The 21,106-nt window shown below is 36.6% G+C and overlaps 2 protein-coding genes across 2 annotated transcripts; one reads left to right on the top strand and one right to left on the bottom strand.

The window, feature by feature from the left end:
* Positions 1–62: 62 nt before the first annotated feature.
* Positions 63–1,769, top strand: LOC114351550 (coiled-coil domain-containing protein 115). The gene is made up of 2 exons (XM_028302812.1): positions 63–221; positions 307–1,769. The coding sequence occupies exons 1-2, from the start codon at positions 206–208 to the stop codon at positions 750–752; spliced, it is 462 nt and encodes a 153-aa protein (XP_028158613.1). The 5' UTR covers positions 63–205; the 3' UTR covers positions 753–1,769.
* On the bottom strand, positions 997–19,986 carry FucTA (glycoprotein 3-alpha-L-fucosyltransferase A). The gene is made up of 8 exons (XM_028302810.1): positions 19,749–19,986; positions 6,756–7,032; positions 5,999–6,150; positions 5,583–5,826; positions 5,219–5,416; positions 4,856–5,088; positions 4,036–4,207; positions 997–3,386 (listed from the first exon to the last, which is right to left on the bottom strand). The coding sequence occupies exons 2-8, from the start codon at positions 6,936–6,938 to the stop codon at positions 3,219–3,221; spliced, it is 1,350 nt and encodes a 449-aa protein (XP_028158611.1). The 5' UTR covers positions 6,939–7,032; positions 19,749–19,986; the 3' UTR covers positions 997–3,218.
* Positions 19,987–21,106: the final 1,120 nt, after the last annotated feature.

Raw genomic sequence — 21,106 nt, 5'->3', positions numbered from 1 at the left:
AGCCAATAAGCCTGCTGGACACAGGTCATGTGACGTTTGTTGAATCGGTAAAATAGATTCTAATATTTTGACAGATCTAGTTACGTATTTTTATTTACAAAAACGATACAATTCACCTTTTCTAAAAACTATTTCACTTTAAAATACGTAAAAATATAAAATAACATAATAAACAAGTACATAGAAAGTTCATTTAATAGAAAAAATGCAGGATAATAAAGGTATGTGAAGTCAAACTATTGTCTTACTTTCGCGTTTTTGTGCAATAAATAACTGCATTTCTAATGTATATTATTTTGTTTCTAGATAAACCAGTTCTAAATGATATATTGGATAAACTTGCTATAAAACACTTGCATTTAATCGAAGAGAAAATGCGCTGCGAGATGAACATTGAGTCTTCTATAAATAATGGCAGCATTCACTTAGCAAAATCAAGATATATCATGGGTCAGAGTTCAGTGAGTACAGCTAGGTTGCCAGTTGAGAACAGCCCAGAATTTTCAGCATCGGCTGTATGTGAGACTACACCTGATGATGATGGTATCATGCAGTTTAAGGTAGCAGAAAGCAAAGCTGAAAACACTGTTAATCCTATGCGCTGGTTCGGAGTTTTGGTTCCTCAGAATTTGCATAAAGCCCAAGGCATTTTCCAAAATGCAATCAATTATGTAGTAGAATGTGTAAATGTACAGTTACAACTTTTAGATAATATGAAGAAGATGGACATGTTAAAAAAGTATGTAAGTTAGATAATTAATATTATTATTATTTGCTTAGATACTTTACAAAGTTTAGAAGTTCTGTAAATTATGCATTTTAATTGTAAATTTTTGGTTTGTATTGTATGTGTATTGAATAAAAGACCATGTTAAATTCAATTATTTAATATAACAGTGAAGTGATCACTAGGTATCAAATAAATAACTATTATAGTAACTTAACAATGTTTCATTGTACTGCAAAAGCATGATCATAATTTGCCTTCTTTGATACCTATCAGTTTCATAAGCCTGTCCTTTAGATGTCTTGATGATTTACTAATACATTCTTAAGGCATTTCCTACTTTATTAATAACTATATCTGTCTTGGACACTTACATAACAGAATTATACATTATGTATACTATATTGAATATATTATTGTTATTTGCCAAGTTATCTTTTGTTAAAAAACTGACAATCATATTTACAATAGTAATTTGACTAATCTAACAAGATTGGTGTTTCAATACTGCATGTATTAATCAATAGTATTAGGTATTTAAATACATTCACAGAATTTCAGAATTAACTTGATTAGCTTGAATAACAATGGGTAATTATCTAGTAGTCATAACACACATACATTGCATTATTTTGAGTAAGTAGGCATACCAAATTTATATTATTTAGAAACTTTTGTTGTAAGGTTCCTTAAAAATCCTTGGTTTTTTAACAGAAAGCACTTGTTCTTTAGTGCTATGTGTAAAAATATAGGTAGTCAAACAAGATAATATCACAATTATTGAATTACATACATAATCCTTGACATTGAATAGATAACACAAGTAACCAAAACTTGTTAATAAATACCTAAGTACACACAGTAATGTACATATTGCATATAATTAAGAATAAAACATTGGGAAATTTAATTCATTATTAAATACTTAAGTAGATTAATATTAAATGCACATTTTGTCTTTTTCATTAGTGTTTTGTAAAATGTTGGGATTTGGTAGGTTCTTAATATTGGCATTATTTATGTTTTTGGTATATCTTTACGTGGTAACTAATAACCCACTGTTTTTATTAGTTCTATGAAATGTATAATGGTATTAAAATGTATACTCTGATAAACAAAAGTCTACACAAAAACATAATTTACAGATTTTAAAGTGTATAATGTATAAATAATAAATAAAATCACCATAATTGATAAAATGTAAATGCAGGTAACAAAACAAATTCAAAATAACTTAGCTTAAAACAATTTTACACTGTTGGAAAAAGTAACAATTAAGTATTAGGTAACAATAACAATTAAAAACATCAAATCAAGTAATGTTTAAGTTTCTACATCATCAATTAATTATCACAAACATAACAATAGGTACTTGTAATAATTAATACTAAAAACCTCTTACAGAAGTCAAAAACCACAAAAAATTCAAGCAAATTGATTTACAAAATGAAGTTCATAATAATTCGAATTTGTGCATATTGTGCTCTAATCGAAAAATATGGCAGTAATGGTTTAATTTGTGCTAATTTTATAATGATTTACTTAATGCTGTCATGACTAGACATCATTTTTGAGCTCCAAAAGGGTCTTAAAATGAACACACCACACCACAATGAGCATATTTTAGGTGCTAGTACAATGACGCGTGTTAATATTAAATCTACTCTTTGCACTTTCAAATAATATTAACAGTCTTTAAGACCCATTGTTAATTTTCAAACAAACTAACTTAAATCTATCAGTGCCAGGAACAGGGCTGGACAGCATGAAGAAGTAAAAGAAGGTTGCATTCACTACAGATTTAAATACTACAGGCTACATGGATCGACTTTCAAGCCCCACGTTGGGCGCCAAGTTCGCTAGGTTAAGAGGCATGTCTAATTCACCACATATTATTTTATAGTTGTTTGCTTATGCCACGATGTAGCACGTGTAAGATATTATGATTAAGACATTTTTAGTGTCAGCCATGTCCCAAAATGTTAATGTTACTTACAACCACCTACGTAAATAGGTAGTAAGTACTTTCGAAACACATTTCAGTTGTGTACGCACGTTGACAAGTCTTACAACTAATTTAAATAAACTAATCGTCGTGCCATGGTTTATAAAAGTAACTATACATAATTAATAATAAATTAGTTACATATTCATGTAATGGACGCGATACAAATTACAGTTCGTAAATTGTGATGCTATAAACCACACGTATCTCTACGTTGACAATAGATTTCCTAATACCGATTCGTAGCATTACAATGCCATTGATATTGCATTATAGCGTGATCTATCATAGATGACGCCGACGAATCTAATGTAAACACTGGAATAATGATGTCCTCAAATAACGATCGTTAGTTTTGGGCGCATTAAGCGATGATCGACACGATAATGTGCATAATGAAATGAATGTCCGTACGAGTCCGTCGCAAAGCGTTGCGATATGGGAGCATCAGTGTCTCGCGCCCGTGAGGCGGAGGACTGCTGGACGCTATCCGTTGTCGCGCTCGGTGGAGCGCCAGTCTCCGCGCGTGCAAGCCCCGTCGCGCCACCACGACTGCACGTCGGGGTAGCTGCCGGTGCGCTTGCGCCGGTCATTCGCGTGCAGCATCGCGCACACGCGGCAGAAGAAGTACGTGTTTATGAACTCGCCAGTACTCTGAAAATAATGACACATAAATATCGCTTCCTCTTATTCTTCGTTGCCCTAGCCCCTGGGTCGGCTCTTCTTGTTCTGAAGCACCAGAACAATCTATCCTTTTGTCAGAAACTAAAAACACGTGGGTAGAGTCCAAATATTGTGTCTAGTACCTACAGGTTTAGTAAATTCCTCGTCATTATTACCCTGACTGAATACTGTTGATTGCCCACTTACGATATCAGGCTTCTCTTTAATCTCTTATTATTTATCCACAATGAGGAAGCTCTTGGCCTGCATCTCACCTGATGGAATGTGATGATCTGGTTGAACTTAGAAGCGAGCTTTACCCAGAATCCTCAATCACAAAGCCACAAACAAGTCGCCAAGTCTAGTTTATATTTTCGTAGACGACATGACATGCAAGATGAGATTCTGGTTCAGTAGACCAAAGCACATTACTAGCGGCCTCCCGCGACTTCGTACGCGTGGATCCCGTTTTACCCCCTTAGGGGTGGAGTTTCGTAAAATCCGTTGTTAGCGAGCACCTATGTTCTAAAACGGGTTTCCCATGCAAAATTTGAGACTCCTAGCACTTGTAGTTTCTGAGATTTCGTGACGAGTGAGTCAGTCAATCAGTGACCTTTCGCTTTTATAGATATACATTTACCTTCCACCTGAAGTAGGAGTTGTACAGGTTGTCATCATTATCCAACCGGTGCAGGTAGGCGGCGAGCTCCTCGGCCCCCGCGAACTCTTCCACGTGCACGTACGAGGTGAATGGCGCGGCAGCCGCGTACTCCGACGCTCTTGCGCCCATCACTATCGGCAGGACGTTGTGCCTGAAGGAAGAGAAGACTCACCTCTTTAGAACCGTATCGGGACACTTGCGCGAAAGACATTAGCTCGAAAACAGTTTTAGAATTGTTATTCGCGAAAAGTAGGTATTTGAGGTGTCTTTCTGTTTGTCTTTCATTATAGCTCCTGAATGACCGAAACGATTCGATTTTCTTATCTCGCTTGTATCTTGAAAATGCGAAAAATTAGATCTTTATAGAAAATCGCAAATGTCTTTCGTGCTAGTGTCTTTTCGCGCAAGTGTCCATGCGCGCAAATGGCTTTTTGCGCTAGTGTCTTCGCTCAAATGTCTTTCGCGCAAGTGTACAGAACCCTTTAGAACTGAGTGAGAATATAACTCTATTGAATATCTTTACTTCAATGCGTAATAACGGATGTGAAATCATAATACTGATGAGATAAAAAAATATAGATGTATGATAAGTAGATAAGGTTATCACTACACGGATAATACGTAAGCCTCTTATAACAGCGCTGTTCAAATTGAGGGCACTTTGGATAATGGGTTTATTCGGTTTTATTAAGTTATCTGAGTGACCTTGTCAGAAACGTATAAAGGTCTTAAGCTGGTCTTGTGTTTGTTTGTAGGTAGTTGACATAAAGTTACCACGAAATTCGGCACGAATACTCACTGTAAGCCGTTGACAAAGAATTTCTCTGTGATATAATCCCGGCAATTTGAATTCTCGAACGCTAGATAGAATTTGTAGTCTTTGTCCAGCATTTCTAAACAGTTGGGATCGGTGCGAGGGCAGTGGTGCGATCCGCAGGCTCCGTAGATATCCACGGAAATGTATTTTGAGAGTTGACGAGCGTATTGTAGGCGACGGTTTCGAGCGTGGCAGTTAGATACGAACCATGCAACCTAAAAATAAAGAAATTGCATTAAAATAAGTAATGTAACCTTCACGAAGTGTTTGATAGGGGCGGCTCAAGTCGAGGCAACTGTCCAGCTCGCTCGCAGAATTTCTAAAATAAGTCCATCATTAAGGTACCTTTTTGGTTTTGTTAGCCGCGTAGTTTCTTTCGTGGTCCTTTCCGGTAACGAGTTTATCGTGGTACAACCACTTCTCGTAGGGTGCCACGATGTCTGAATCGCGGCGATATGTGGACGTCCAGTTGAACAGGTCCACTGACGTCGGCCGCAAAGAGGCTGTGTGGTATGGACACTCGAGGTAATAGAGTATCCAAATCTGGAACGAATTGAAAATATGTAGGCATAAGTAAAAGATTTGACGAAGAGCGACTTTTTTCCTTCTTCCAGACAAAATTCGTCTACCCATAACCCAAGATCATACAAAGCAGTATAGGAGTTTGTTAGCGGTTGCCCACGTTGTCATTCTTTAACGGATAAATTACCTGTTTCATCGGGCGTTTAACGTTGAACGGTGTGTGATGATCTTTGAACAAGATAGCATCAGCAGTGGCGGCTTCTCTCGCGTCTGCAGTCAGAGAGCAGCGATCCACCGGGCATTTGTTTCGTATGAACTCCGTCCGGCCAGCTGGCACACCCCAAGCTCCCAGCCCATTAGCAAGGAGAATCTTCTTTATTGGTACTTCTTCATCGCTTTTCGGAAGAACGTACATCAGTTGTTCGTAAATTCTGAAAGTAATTGTTGAAGTCAGATTACCTGTGATCGTAAGCCCTCAAAGTCTGTAGGTGAAAGTCTTCATAACTTTAATTGATTGACTGGGCAAAGCATTTCGACTACTACCTAATTGGAAAGTATCTTTGTGAATTTTATACTTTTTGTTTAACAATAAAGCCAGTTTACCTGTCTTCTCCTGGAAGATCATCCGGGAACATCCCCCTGTGTGGCTCCTCCGGCGTGGGCCGTTTCTCACCGCCTCGCATGAACCATGGCCTATCCTCAATTTTGTTCTCCTCGACGGCTATGTCATTGTTTTCGGTTACTAAAATCTGGAACTGAAGAAATCGGAGTTTTTGTCGATATTTGGTAAATGGTTTAAGCACAGAAGAATTTCATAAAGTTCGTTTAAGTACAAGTCTACCGCTTAACTAAGGTAAGGGAACGGCACGGGCGGAGGGGTGACATCACGTGACAGAGAGAGTCTTCTCAAGCACATCTGAAGTCTTGCTGCTGTGGTATCGGTGAGACGCTGACGCTTGACGCCACAAAACACCCACCCGTGCTGCTTGTTTTATCATCTTTGACAATGTTAGGAACTGAACTACAAGTGGAGTTGCAGGTAAAAGCGTCTTCGAGCACCGAATCCAATAACTTTTGAATATACTCGTAGAAGCGGGGCGGGCGTCCAACTAGGACCGACGATCTGGTAAAGGTAAGAAAAACCTCATAAAACTCATTTATTTTTGCAAATAGGCTTTTAAAAAGCACTTTTACACGTCCCAGTATTAACTCTACCACTGCTTTGGGACAATAAATGGGTCGCGGGAATAACCTGCATGCGGGCAGCGCAGAACCGTTCATTGCAAAAAACTTTGGGTGAGGCCTTTGTCCAGCAGTGTACGTCATTTGACTGAAACGAACGATACTGGTAGAAACTTACTTGCACCGGCGGATCATCTCTGACCGGCGCCGGCGGCGGCTGCGGCGAGGAGGGCACGCGCGCGGGCGAGTCGGCGGGCGGCGGGCGCGGCAGCAGCAGCAGCACCAGCGCGGTCAGCGCCAGCGGCAGCACCAGCGCCACGCGCCGCAGCGCCCGCAGCGCGCGCGCCGCCCGCACCCGCATGCTGCGCTACCCCGCCCCGCGATACTGAGTGCCCGCGGCCGCGCCCGCGCCCATCCCCTCACTATCGTGGGACGCAACCGTTTGCTGGGGACATCTGGAACAATTTAAACTATGTTTGATAAACAATATACTACATCTTTCATTGCACCATCTGATTCTAGTCCCAAAGCAAAGTACTTATGTGCTAAGTAAGGTAGTGAGTCTACCTAAGTAGACAACGAATGTAAAACGTGGTAAAACTTAAGTTTTACCACGCCTACCTAAAAAGTTACTTTAGTTACATAATATTAGAGATTATTAAAAAAAGTTTTCAATACTTGTTTTTTATTATGTAGAGGAGAGAGAGGGACTATTCCCACTGCTGCAATTCCTGTGTAGCCAGGACCTCCTGTGTAGCTTGATCGCCAATAAAAACCCAACCAATGAAGGTCAAGTTTGTTACTACTACCTACTATTGTAGAGAAGATTTTTCGCATGTGTACTTATGTGTTAATACAATCTTTTAACATTACGTACAACTTGCTCAAAGAAGAGTCCAATTATGATGTGCCCTTCGCCCATTAAACGAAGTTGGAAAGAACGTCGCACGAAGTATCGATTTTATTAATAAATTATGCTGCTATAATCTACGTGGCATTTTACTCAACATTGTAGTGTTTCTTACAAAAATAAGTCTACGAATTTTCGTTAAAGCCGTCCAATTAACCATGTAAACAATACATTTCCTAAATATTTATCATCTAAAAACATGGTAAACAAGCCTGAAACTTTGACAAAGTGTCACTCGCACCCGCCAAGAATTTATAGTCACAGAGAAAAATAAGATCTCAACACGAAGAATTTCTTATTTTGATATTTGTCTTTGAAGTTATTTCATTTGGGTAAGGTAAACCCAAAGGTAACTTTATTTCCCCTGAGTTCCTACAGAGTCCATAAGTAAAGTGAGTAATCATACATGCTTACCACATATGTTTTTTTTTTGTTTTTTTTTTTTTAAAAAAGATTATTAGTAATTATTGTAGGTAGTATTGTTTACCTAAGTCGGTATTTTCAAAATGTAGTACACGGCATATCGAGTATGTAGGTAGGTACGAGTAGGGAGAGCTGAGTGCGACTTGACTATCTTACTTTTCTGAAAGCACCTTAGGTACCATTTAAATCTATCTTCTTACATCGGCATTTCTTCTCTTAGGCAAGAACGAAATGTTCCTCTACGTTTTGTTCTTAACAACACAGGCAATTTCTAGTTCTTTTGCAGGTAAAATGGACTCATAACTTCGGAAAAACATTATTTGTTAGTTTTATTAACTCGTCCGACATCTGCGGTGTACATGAACTTTACTCTATTTGCCGGGGTAACCGTACTGCCTTATGGACGCTAATTTTACCTACCGTTGTGTCGCATTGCGCTTCAACTTACATGCTAAAAACTTGTACCTATATGGAAATTCTTTCAACAAATTAAACAAAAACTTTACATGCGCTCGATTTTAAAACCGTAGCTACGATACTTTAACAAGTAGCAGTTTAATCAAATTTTGATTGCTTTCGCCGGAAATTAAATTGATTTTATGTAGTTTACAAAACGAACCAATTTCAAGGCCCACGTAGTTATGCAGGTGCAGGATCAATAGTATGTATGGACTACGTAGATCAGCGTCTTTTATGGTAAAAGTAATTACTAACCTACAAGTTAACCCATGAATTTGATTTTTACAGAATATGAGATCTAGCTCCATCGAGCGTTCTTTATACGTATCACTAGGAAATGTCTATACTAAGTACCATCACGTGCAAGTGATGAAGTGACCCTATTAGGATAGAAATAGAAGCGTTGATGTCTTTTATATGTAGGTTATACTTATGTTAAAGATAATTTATTACTTATCAGCTGTTATCACTTCCATAGTATCAATCGATGTTTATGTGTTTAACGCCGGCACATTACATTCGTTTTTGAAGATGTTATCCTCAATATCAGACAAACAGGCAGACAGAAAAATATAGTTACCTACTCATAATAAAATTTTACATAGGTCGTCATCGTTATGATTACCTTGGTAACAATTTGTATGCAATAGCTACATAAAATGTGAATTGCTATTGTTACATTAGGTAGGTACAGCAAAAAAATAGTATTAATATTATGTCGATAGCCATTAATATTATTTCGACCTTATTAAGTTATTTTATTTCCTTAATACCCAAATATGAATATAATTTGTATTGTGGTATTCGTAATTGGTCATGTAGGCATTTCTGTTTCATAAAGTACCAGTAAATTATGTTAATGTAACAAACATTAATACACAGTAATAACAGTGAAACAAAATTTGTTAGATGTTTTATTTAGGAAAGTAAAAATAATTCACTCCAACGATCTCGAATAACCAAATCTACTAATGAATATGTTACATGGAAAATAAAAGATATTATTTATCAGCCTGAATGATTTAAAATTAGTTTTAATTTGCACTCGTACTATCAGCCACCCAGCATGATAAACAATCAATATTTTAATGATATGATCGATGGATAATATGTAATGTTCACGGTTGGAAAATCCATTATCCAAGATCTATGTAGGTATAAGCCTATCAACTATTATTATTATTCATTCAATTATTTCAAAATTCACGTAACCCAACATTACTTTATTTGGCAACATGTAAATTGTTGCCAGCAATAAATGTTTCCGTACTTATTTACACAGAGAATTTTATTGTCACATTTTTTGTGTGCGATGAACATGCGTAACACGTAATAATGTGACTAAATAATGCCTCCGATCTGACGAAGCATGAAATTTAATGGGATTATGGAATAAGCAGTCATTAAAATAATTTGAAATAGGTTTTACGTGTGTGTTAATATAACCTAACTAAAACACTATATTTCTTCTAAAATCTTTAATAAAGATTTACAAGACTTACTATCTTTCACCCGTTCTAACTCTGGTTACTCAACAAAACTGAAAGTTGATTCTGTACCGTTTTCGATTAATCTAAAATGTAAAATCAGAAAACAATGCAATATTTATGGATAGCCCGCCTGTACCCTGAGCACGAATAACTTTCTTAATCGAATTCCATAACAACCGTAACGGCGCGCTGCTGTTTTGTTTCTCATACAAAAAAAAAGATTACCATACCTTAACGAGAATAAAATATTTACTTGTACTCCGAATATTGATGATTAGTAGAGTAATGTGTGGCTAGGCATAAAGCATGTTAATTATATAAGATTTTCAAACGTTACTATATTTTTTTTAGTGCAATACTAAAAAAATGTTACAACACCCAAACATTGAAAATAGATAAAATATGATAAAGCTAGCTCACTAGGCAAATACGAGTAATCTTATCGCTCCTATAATCCTTTATTGCCCACATTTGCCAGCACGCCCACGAGTAGGTATTTCCATCGGTAAATTGTCACGAAAAACTAATATCGTTCACCCTTTGGGACTATTGCTGGAACAAATATGTAGTCAGTTAAATGTTTGTTTACTGCACGAGTATTTTGTTTTGTAACTTGAACTATATTTACACACTAAAGAATTGTATGAAACTCGATTATACACTTACTTGTACACACCTGGTCAAATGTCTTTTATTTATTGAACAAGACATTGGTATAAGTTTTATTTCTTAATTTTCACGACTCATAGTCGCTTTACGTACCTCGGTAAATGGATGCATTGACACGAAGAAAGGTCGCCTCTATAAAACAATTCACTTGCAAATTAGGTCAGAGAAAATCTAATTTAAACGCAAGCGAGGAAACCCTTTGTTGAAATTTTGTAAAAGCACCCTAACTTTAGATAGTGCAATCAACTTGAAATGAAAAAGTACATATTTTTACCTAGTGATTTAAGAAGATAAAGTCTCGACAAAGATAACAAGTAGTTATAGAGAGGTCAAGCTTAATATATTTTAATTAATTTTATAACAAGTTTCATTACTATAGGTATTTGGCTCCAGCTCTCTTTTAGACAATTATTGTTCAACGAATAATTTCAAATCTTTATTAGTTTCTGTAATGTAAAGTCACGAGCTGTCATTCGACAGAAAGAAATTACGATGTCACGAAGAAGAAGACTGAAACTCGGATAGTGGTTAGCATCGCTGACTAGCTTTTATTAGTATATCAATTAGCTTATTAAAAAGCTTTTAAAATACTCCTTTTAGGCCATTTGTACGATAAAAGCGTTAGCTGCAGCCATAGTTCAAAATTTCAATACTTAATGAATGAATCAGTCTATGATCGAGTAAGAGTGAAATAGAAAAGTTAGTACTCCACCTCGAATCTCAGTTCCTAGCGATTTCACAACCGTTACATAAGAAATAGCTAAAAGGTATGGCTAATTGAAGTTAACCGTATCAAATTATCTTCGTCGCGTTATTTTCTTAAGACATTGGTTAGAAAATAAATGCTCACTTCGTAATTTTATACTTAGCAGTGTCTACTGAATTAGGAACGGTAAATCTTTGGAAAAAAATAAGCGAAGTAAAACTTTATCCGGTCGGTGCCAGAAGCTGCAGGTTGGTATTTTAATTAAAATTGTAGGTACATTTCATTATGCACTTTCCAACGGTGTTAAGGTTAATACAGCTACACCATAGTGGTATGCCCGCATGACAGCTGTTTTGTGTTATGTTTGATGGTGATTGCATTTTACAGACAATTTTTTTTCAGTGAGTTTTCTTAAAAAAACTTTATGCAAGAACCTACGTTTAAGAGCGATAGAATAACATGGGGTACAACCAAAAAGGGGCTCATGGAGTCATCATAAATGTGCTCTTTAAAGCACAGAATATATATTTCCGAATGAACAATAGGGTTTTTACTTTTTTGTTATTTCTTGCACGAACCAAACAAGGAATCTCAATCAGTTTTTTAACAATTTATGTGCCCCACTATCTATTTTTAACTACCACCGCTAGACTAAAGAACAATACGGATGAGATGATGAAAGTGATCTAAAATAAATGTGTCTGAGTTATGTCGATTGGTGTTCGATAGCATTAAAATATTCAAAGCACTTCGTTTCATGCTTTTAGTGCTGAAATTAGTGTAGTATAGAATTAACGCAATTTATAACATACCTACACCAGCATAAAAGCAACGGGGCTACCCCTTGCAACTCAAATATTTCCTCATTTTCAGCTCTATTTGTCGTCCATGCCAGTATTTCGCTATGCAGGCAACCTAAGAAAATCACGCGTGTCCATATCTCTCCACCTTAAATAATACCTTTACATAGAATATTATTAAGTTTGTCTATCCATGCAAACTACAAATACATTCTCATTAATTAGTTATGATAACTATTTCGAAATGTTTATGTAGGTTTTAGGTACGAATAAGACTATATTTAATTGTTATCTCGAATTTATGGTGTTTATTTAATTTTTCCTTCCTTCCACATTTTGATAATTATACCTATAGATATTACTACAGGACAGGAAAATTTAAAATTATCTACAATAATAGAATGTATATCAATTCTAATGTTATTATATCAATTTAATTTCTCAGCAGTTCCTTTCCTTCCTTATTTCATTATGCTCTCTTTTTGTGTGATGCCGATTAAAAATAGAACCCTCCGCGTTCTCTAACTATAATTGAGTTAATCATCGTGCTTTAAGTCCGTCTGTCTGTCCCATTATAAATTTGATGATGAGGCTTTGCTTTTTTAAAAACTACGTTTTTGGATTAAATTTTAGTAGGTATTGTAGGTACTTAATATCTAAGTTGTGTAATAGTTTATGAAAGTGAATGAGAATGTAGATTGTACCTACTTAAATAAATTATGATAACAATTCTGATGCAGGAAGATGTGATTCTTTGTGATAGTTTTAAGTCACACAGTCGTACTAACTACTTATGAGTACCTTGCCATAATAATGTTAAAGCCTACACAGAATAGGATATTAACAATACGTAGTTACAAAGAAATAAAGAGCAATAACAGACTATGAGAAGGCCTTCGATTCGATTGAGACTTGGGCAGTGTTACAATCTCTCCAGCGGTGCCGTATTGACTATCGGTATATCGAGGTGCTGAAGTGCTTGTACAAAAACGCCACCATGTCGGTCCGAGTACAGGAGCAGAGCACGAGGGCGATTCCACTGCAGCGAGGCGTTAGGCAGGGAGATGTTATATCTCCGAAACTATTCACCGCTGCATTGGAAGACGCTTTCAAACTCCTGGAATGGAAAGGATTCGGCATAAACATTAATGGCGAGTACATCACTCACCTTCGGTTTGCCGACGATATTGTGGTCATGGCAGAATCGTTGGAAGATCTTGGCACAATGCTCGAAGACCTTAATCGAGTTTCCCAACAGGTAGGCCTGAGGATGAACATGGACAAAACGAAGCTTATGTCGAATGTCCATGTTACGCCCTACCCAGTTTCAGTTGGGAGCTCAATTCTCGAGATTGTCGACAAGTATGTCTACCTCGGACAAACGATTCAGCTAGGTAGGTCCAATTTCGAGAAGGAGGTCAATCGTCGAATCCAACTCGGCTGGGCAGCGTTCGGGAAACTACGCAACATCTTTTCGTCCAAATTACCTCAATGCCTGAAGACTAGAGTGTATAACCAATGTGTGTTACCAGTGATAACTTATGGCTCGGAAACGTGGCCTCTCACTATAGGCCTTATACAGAAGCTCAAAGTTGCACAGCGTGCTATGGAGAGGGCTATGCTTGGTGTTTCTTTGCGAGATCGAATCAGAAATGAGGAGATCCGTAAACGAACCAAAGTCGCTGACATAGCCCGACGTATTAGCAAGCTGAAGTGGCAATGGGCAGGGCACATAGTACGCAGAACTGACGGCCGATGGGGCAGAAAGGTTCTGGAATGGAGGCCGCGTACCGGAAAACGCAGCGTGGGACGTCCACCTACAAGGTGGACCGACGACATCGTAAAGGTAGCAGGGAAGCGCTGGACGCAGGCCGCTACCAATCGATCAACATGGAAAGCATTGGGGGAGGCCTATGTTCAGCAGTGGACGTCCTGTGGCTGAAATGATGATGATGATGATGAAAGAGCAATAAAATCAATTTATGGCGATGATCCAGAGACTGCCTGCGTGTGTCGATATGACTTAAACACAATGCTGCCTCATACTGCATGTCTGTTCGTAAACGAATCATCTGTTTTCGCAAACATTTGCTCATAAATTCTCTGAGAGAAATGCAAACAAAGCAATTTTCTATTCTAGGGCTTTAAGGGACCTTTTTGATTAGATATTGCTTATGGAGGAAATTATGGTGCTGGTGAAGAGTTTCCGCTATTACTTTAGAATAACAATCCAAATTATATTTTAAGTTTACTTGAGTTGTATTCGACAATATCTTTACGGAAACCCAACTTCTGACTTTTCTCGACTACTTATTTACTTACTTTTCTTCGCACTATCGCACTGTCTATGTTTCTAAAAATTGCTACTGTATTTGCAATCTTCTTTCGTTTGAAGATCATTCTGGTTTAAATTAATTGGCAAGCAACTCACGGAAATCAATTACCTACGTCTTGGGTTACTAATTAATTTATGGCGGCCGTCTTATCGGTATACTCATAGTGCAATAGTTGACTTTTCGCAAAACAAAGTTTTATCCAACATTTAAGTAATTTATTCTGCATTTTTTTTCTATATTTTTAAATTAGCTAGCTATACTAAGTATTGTCCGCAGTTTCACACGCGTGAGTTTCGGACTGCCACAAAAAGTATCTATCCTTATTCAAAAACCGGGATAAAAACTATTCTGTTTTTCCGTGGGTCTCAACTTTTAAAGACAAAAGTTCAGTGGTTTAATTAGGTAACCATCCATCTTCACAATAATTACCTAATATTTATTAGTAGGAAGTAGAGTGGATGGATAGGACTCGTACATAAATGTTTAAAATTATATCTACTGTTAAAAAATGACAGTCTTATGTTATCTTTGTTTTAATTAATATTCGGGACATCATTATGCCCGTGTAGAAATACAATGATAGGCGTTCATTCAACAGTACCGATTGTATTAGTTTGTTATCAAAGAATACCACAACTACGTCGCAATTTTAAATTATAACAGTATCACAATTTCGCATTTGTGAGTCACAAATTACAGATGTTTTTGGGATTTAATCGAACTTACATTCACCTCGGGCAAACAAAAACAGAAAATGATTAGGTACCCTGTACGAACGACAGCATGTCAAGTTAACACTGTGGCGTTTCTATGTTATTTGTTTGTGTAATGGGAGCTACATTGCAACAAAAATGTAGAGTCTGGTGCGCGAAACTGGGGAATACATAAGTATAAAGGGGAATACGAAGGTAGCCTCGTAAGGACCATAGACAATCGTTAACGGTGTGCAATGAGTATTATTATATGATTTTTAACAACTTTATTGTACAAAATATGTGAACTTGTCGCCATACTAAGTAATTCTCTCCCAGTCCACATTTGAATAAAATCCAAATTCTTACATAACGATTACAATATTATAACTTCATGCCAAAAAGAAGTTTAGCTTGGAATCTACATTTTCACGTGTTTGAAAAGTACCAAACCAATCTCTTATTTAATAAAAGTTTTTTGCTCATAAAGTGTAACCTAACTGATGACTGAAATCGCAATAAATGTTACAGCAAGTGAGTTAGCCGTGTGATTTAATGTCATTTAAAATCAAAGTACATAGGTACTATACTGTATATCAATAATAAACTTGCTTCACAGCACACGATAGCCGTAGCAATGTTTGAAATCTATAAGTTGCCTTAGTTATTGTTATGGTTTTGAAACTACTGATGATGACGCATTTCATACAGTAATTAGTAAGATAGGTATAGGTAGGAGGTAGGTAACATAGTAAGTACCTTATAGTTACATTTTTAGGGAGGGAGGTTGTATGTAGACTAGTTTTTAAGAAGGTAACTAGGTAGGTACTATCAAACTAAAATAATATGCCAATTTTATGTTATAACAAAAACAGCAAATCTACGTCTTCAACATAAAAACAGTTTTTGCACTTAAAGAGCGAAGTCAATTCTGCGAGTTTTCACGATAACCAATCACCCAGCCTAGTACTCACACGGGCTGACACGGGGCTAGGAGTGTCAGTATTTACAGAAATCTAGCCTACAACACAGAATAAAAACTAGTAGGTACCCATAATATGAATTTCGCGTGATCTAAGCCCGCTGGGGTAATCGTGCGTGTTGCTTTTAAAAACTAGACGATTAGTATGTAGAGTCCCTCTGGATGAGTGGTGATTCCTCCATTTAGTGAGTGTGTGCGATTGATCAAGGCACGAGACGATCATGTGTTCGAATGGTAAACAAGTAACTGAAGCGTTCGAATGGTAAACAACTAACCGAGCTAATTTAATTTTTAACTGCGTAACTTTTCAGCAAACTGCATACGATAACGAAATTTTCTTCAGTTGTTGGACGGAAAGGCTGGGCTGGACTTGGATGAAAATTTTACGCTTCAGTTTATTCGAACGAATCAACTATGTATTAGATATTCGTGTATGGAAATAAAAAGATAAAATGGACGTCATCTGTCGATAATTCTAATGAGTTTCATTAAAAAACTACCTAACTATTTAAAAAAGCAATTATTTTCCTTATTTTTCTATTACTTAGTTTAATAGTCGCAAAATTAATTAAATGAATAAGTAATTGATGAAGCACTGTAATACATTTTACATTTATACTGTTTAGGTACAGATTGATAATAATAAATGACTATGCCAGTTCATTAGCGTGGATTTTCCGGGGGACTTCACATTTTTAGTTTGGCCAAATTTTTGAACCGATCAACTACATAATAAGTAAACTTAGATAGCATTCAAGGATGACATGTAAAATATAAGGATTTTTACGATTTTTTCTGGGAAAGGCTTTAGACCTACCTATACAGGTAAGTATTAGTTTCTTTAAACTTTCCTCTCTGTTCTTAACTTTCTTTTTTTCCAACTAACTTAGATATGTATGTGGTCGAAATAAATTTTACATTATTATATATTATATTAATCAGCACCATTGTGTATTGTTAGGAAAACTGGTTTATTGAAAAGATGCTATTTTCTGCATAAGCCTGGCTTAAACACTACCGCGTGTTTTGAGGACTGAAATGATAAACGGACCCCGTTATCACTGATGTCATTGGCGTTAAAAAACCTATTAGCTGTTCATCGAAACACTACGGTTTTGTGTGAAGAAACGAGGTCGCTAAACTGACGACGAAATTGACATAAGAAAAATATTATGGCATGGTTTTTGTCCGGCCGAAAATATAGTGAGGAATACCATTTAGCATTCCGTATAATATACCTACGTTAATACGTTCTGTGCGATTTTCAGTTAAAACTCAATTTAACAATTGAGTTTTAACAACTGGAAAACAGAATTCCAAAAGTAGGTACCTATCGAATTACAATAATTACCCATTACTCGTACATATTTGTACGAATGGCAAATAAAATGTTTTCATAAGAATGTCAGAACTTGCAAACTTTTCATTTAGGTAGTCATGATAACGATTTTCGCGGATATGAAATGTGTGCTGATTTGAGCTTTGTGTTGTTGAAAATAATTTATTTCCATACAAATAACACTATACGTCCAGTGACAGAACGACATACAAACACAATTAATTTTCACGAATGCGTTCGTGTGTTACTTTTACAAACTTATAATAAATCCGAAATTTACTCGGTCTGTTATATTATGTTTTCAGATTATTGTTGTGTAAAAATAGTTTTGATTCTGGAGCCTTTTCGAATGTCCTTACCTTACGATGAAAATGTAGTAAGTAAGTACATACAGGGAATCAATATTTTCTCACGTAAGGAATATAAAACATAATATCTTTTATTAACAAATAAGTAAAGTGTTTTACGTGGGGGTCTCTAGCGCGTTATCGATTTGGTATGACTTTTTGTGTACTGAAATTCACGTGGGCAAAGCCATAGGCAGAAGCTAGTTTTGCATCATTATCATTATTTTATTTGGCAGCCTGTGGTGACAAAGTTTCTGCCGGAACTTCTTCTCACTTTCTCACATTTGCCAAGTGTTTATTTTGAAATCCTGGAAAAATTATGGATTTTAAATGTCTCTACAATAGGAAATAGGAATAGCCTCAGATCATAGAAGGGAAATAGCTCTCTACAGTAGTAAAGTATGCAAGTATATTAATTTAGTCTTACTGGTAGAGTTCTGTACATCTAGTACGAAAAACTTTCGAGTTCGTTTCGTTGCGTATTCAAAGTGTCATCGAAAAATTTTGTATGAAAAATTAAACAGCGCCCCCTATATTATAGCCGCCCTAGGGGGCGCTGTTTAATTTTTCATACAAAATTTTTCGATGACACTTTGAATACGCAACGAAACGAACTCGAAAGTTTTTCCTACTAGAGGTACAGAACTCTACCAGTAAGACTAAATTAATATACTTGCATGAATTAACAAAATAGCCATATTTGGCCGATAGGTAGGTTACACTTGAGTCACAAACAAAAAGTGCTAAAGATACCCGGGTCACTTAATAATTAAGTGCCCACTTACGGCAGACCGATAAAAATGCGTAAACAAAACTATATTTAGGTATTAATGTCTTACGCTTAGAAAAAATACATTCTAAGGTCTTACGTTACGATTGGTTTCTTTAATAGCCGTTATTCCATAAAGCATTAGATCAGTAAAATATTTACTAGAAGTTTACGTTAAATAGTGTATCAAACCATATCTTAATTTTTAATACAATGAAGCTGTGGCTGTTAATTAACTCATTTGGTTGGATTTGGTTATCGCTAATGAGTTTGTACTTATGTTAATAAGATTTCTCGATTTGAATAAGATAGTTTTAAATTAAATTGAAACATTTAACGATAGAGCAATCAACATAATAGCGTCGTTATTTACGGACTGAAAAATTATGGCTATCGTATGTCAACTAAACGATTTGATATGGAGATATCGAATGCAGCCGGTGAGTATGGGGCGTGCCGACCATGTCCACACTGCAAGGGACACGTTACATAACGATAACGCCCTTAGCGACTTTAAGTTTAGGAGTCAAAATAAGACCCCAATTCTGCGTCATCATCACTTACAATTGTAACGATTTTTAGGCGTTTTACAGCTTTAAATACCAATTCTTTATAATACGTTTATTTCGTACCTAACTACAGTCGTGACATAAAACGGTACCTCTAGTACGAAAAACTTTCGAGTTCGTTTCGTTTGCGTATTCAAAGTGTCATCGAAAAATTTTGTATGAAAAATTAAACAGCGCCCCCTAGGGCGGCTATAATATAGGGGGCGCTGTTTAATTTTTCATACAAAATTTTTCGATGACACTTTGAATACGCAACGAAACGAACTCGAAAGTTTTTCCTACTAGAGGTACGGCTCTCAATGTAGAGCTCCTATAGCAATAAAATAAAGCTGGTGAGTACACAAACATTACGCTGTTCTGATAAATATTTTGTGTTACATTACGTTTCAATGCCAAGGTATACTTAAAGTGTCGCAGAATTTTAATAATTAATAATTATTACTGAAAGGTATCAAAAACAGTAGTTAAGTAAGTATTATTTTTTACTAATCCTATAATATTTTCTTCAGTGTAGATAGAGCCTTCTTGCACTTGCCTTGTTGTTGTTAGTTTTTATTGCTTCATTACAAAACCGTGACGATATTTGAGATTTAATACATTCATAAATCAGCCTACCTACAGTCAAACGATCTATCATCAGTCACTGCACGTTCTTAAATACAGCTGAGGAATGTACTTACATGAAACCGCGCGTTGCACTGTCCTGTGATAACTGATAAGGTTTCAATCGATGCTTTGTGATGGGGTGTTTGATGGGTATTTTTTGGGTGATGTTTAATCAGGGGAAGGGATCACTGTATTTCACTTTAATCGAGTGTGCGTAGTGTTTGCGCGTCGATATCGGTTGTCGGAAGGCGCGAGGCGACGCGCGCTCTTCGGGTGCCACCGGTCGGTATTGGCGGGCCGGTGCTGCGCGCGCAAGCCGCTGCCGCATATCCGAGCCGCATTGACGGATATCTACGTAGCCTACAGCCACCTCGCAGCATGTCACACTTTCAGAGTTCTCAATGCAATGTACGCATTTTGTTTATGAAATGCTGCTGGCACTGAATCGGACCTAAACAATCGCATCTTATTTCATTTGATAATTTCCTTAAGAATAAGTAGTATATGAAAAAAGAAGGCTTAGAAAGACTAGTTAGCAGAACAGTTTTCAGGAAATATCTACTAGTAAATTTTTAGTTTTAGAAAAATAGCTAGATCTACCTACATAATTTCGTTGCTAGGTAGGTAAATGTATTCGAGTAGCATTGAAACATTGAGTTATCTGCAAATGTAGATATAATGACGAAATGTAACTTCATTGATAAGTGTTATTTGCGTGTACAATACAGCGTACACACACACATTCCGTCGCGTCGCAGGTATTTATCTAGCTATCATTAAACGTCAATTTGGCATGCAATTCCCACTGGGTCCCGATTCTGATAATTAAATCGTTCATGGCACGATTTTGAGATTTGACAAATACTTACGTAGTTAACATAGGTTAACCACGCAATAAAACAATCGTTGTCGATAATTAGTTTAAAAAAAATTAACAAGTTAATTTAAAGTTCTAAGTTTGCTACACGTTGGCATTGGTTTAAATCCCGTTATGGATAAACTTCAAAAGGTTACTCTACCATAGTACCTACTGCCTAAATATGTAGGTAGGAGAGCCAAATTTAATTAAATGTGACACACGAAGATATGACGACTACGAAGAACACTTAAGATTGTAGAAGACTTCTTTCTTTCAGGACTAATCACTGAACACATCTGAACTATACAGTCTATAGTAGCCTAACCACCTACAGTCAACTGAAAACTACTAATGAGAGTAGCGCAAAGCTGACATGGACCATATTAATACCTGAAACCTTGAGTCCACCAGCTGCCATTCCTTAACACAACAAAGTGAGCATCCTACCTCACGTGTCTTCGTTGTGCACGAGCCTGGGAGTTTACCGCCAAGATCCCCAATATCTACTCGATCACCGCATCAGCCATCGAGTACCCCAGCAGCAAACCGAGTAGAAGAGGTCGCCAGGGTCGA

The sequence above is a fragment of the Ostrinia furnacalis genome, unplaced genomic scaffold (assembly GCF_004193835.3).
Source record: "Ostrinia furnacalis isolate ACB-3 unplaced genomic scaffold, ASM419383v2 OfSCF1160, whole genome shotgun sequence".
Taxonomy (NCBI): Eukaryota; Metazoa; Arthropoda; class Insecta; order Lepidoptera; family Crambidae; genus Ostrinia; species Ostrinia furnacalis.
Note: the sequence above shows the minus strand (reverse complement) of the source record. Positions and strands in the feature narration are given on the sequence as shown.

What these genes read in the sequence shown, in the direction of transcription:
- FucTA (XM_028302810.1), bottom strand. Translation starts at nt 6,938, where the DNA reads ATGCGGGTGCGGGCGGCGCGCGCGCTGCGGGCGCTGCGGCGCGTGGCG. An exon ending in TTAAACGCCCGATGAAACAG is followed by an intron (nt 5,417 to 5,582) that starts GTAATTTATCCG and finishes AATTCGTTCCAG; the next exon opens with ATTTGGATACTCTATTACCT. An exon ending in CGGCTAACAAAACCAAAAAG is followed by an intron (nt 5,089 to 5,218) that starts GTACCTTAATGA and finishes CTTTATTTTTAG; the next exon opens with GTTGCATGGTTCGTATCTAA.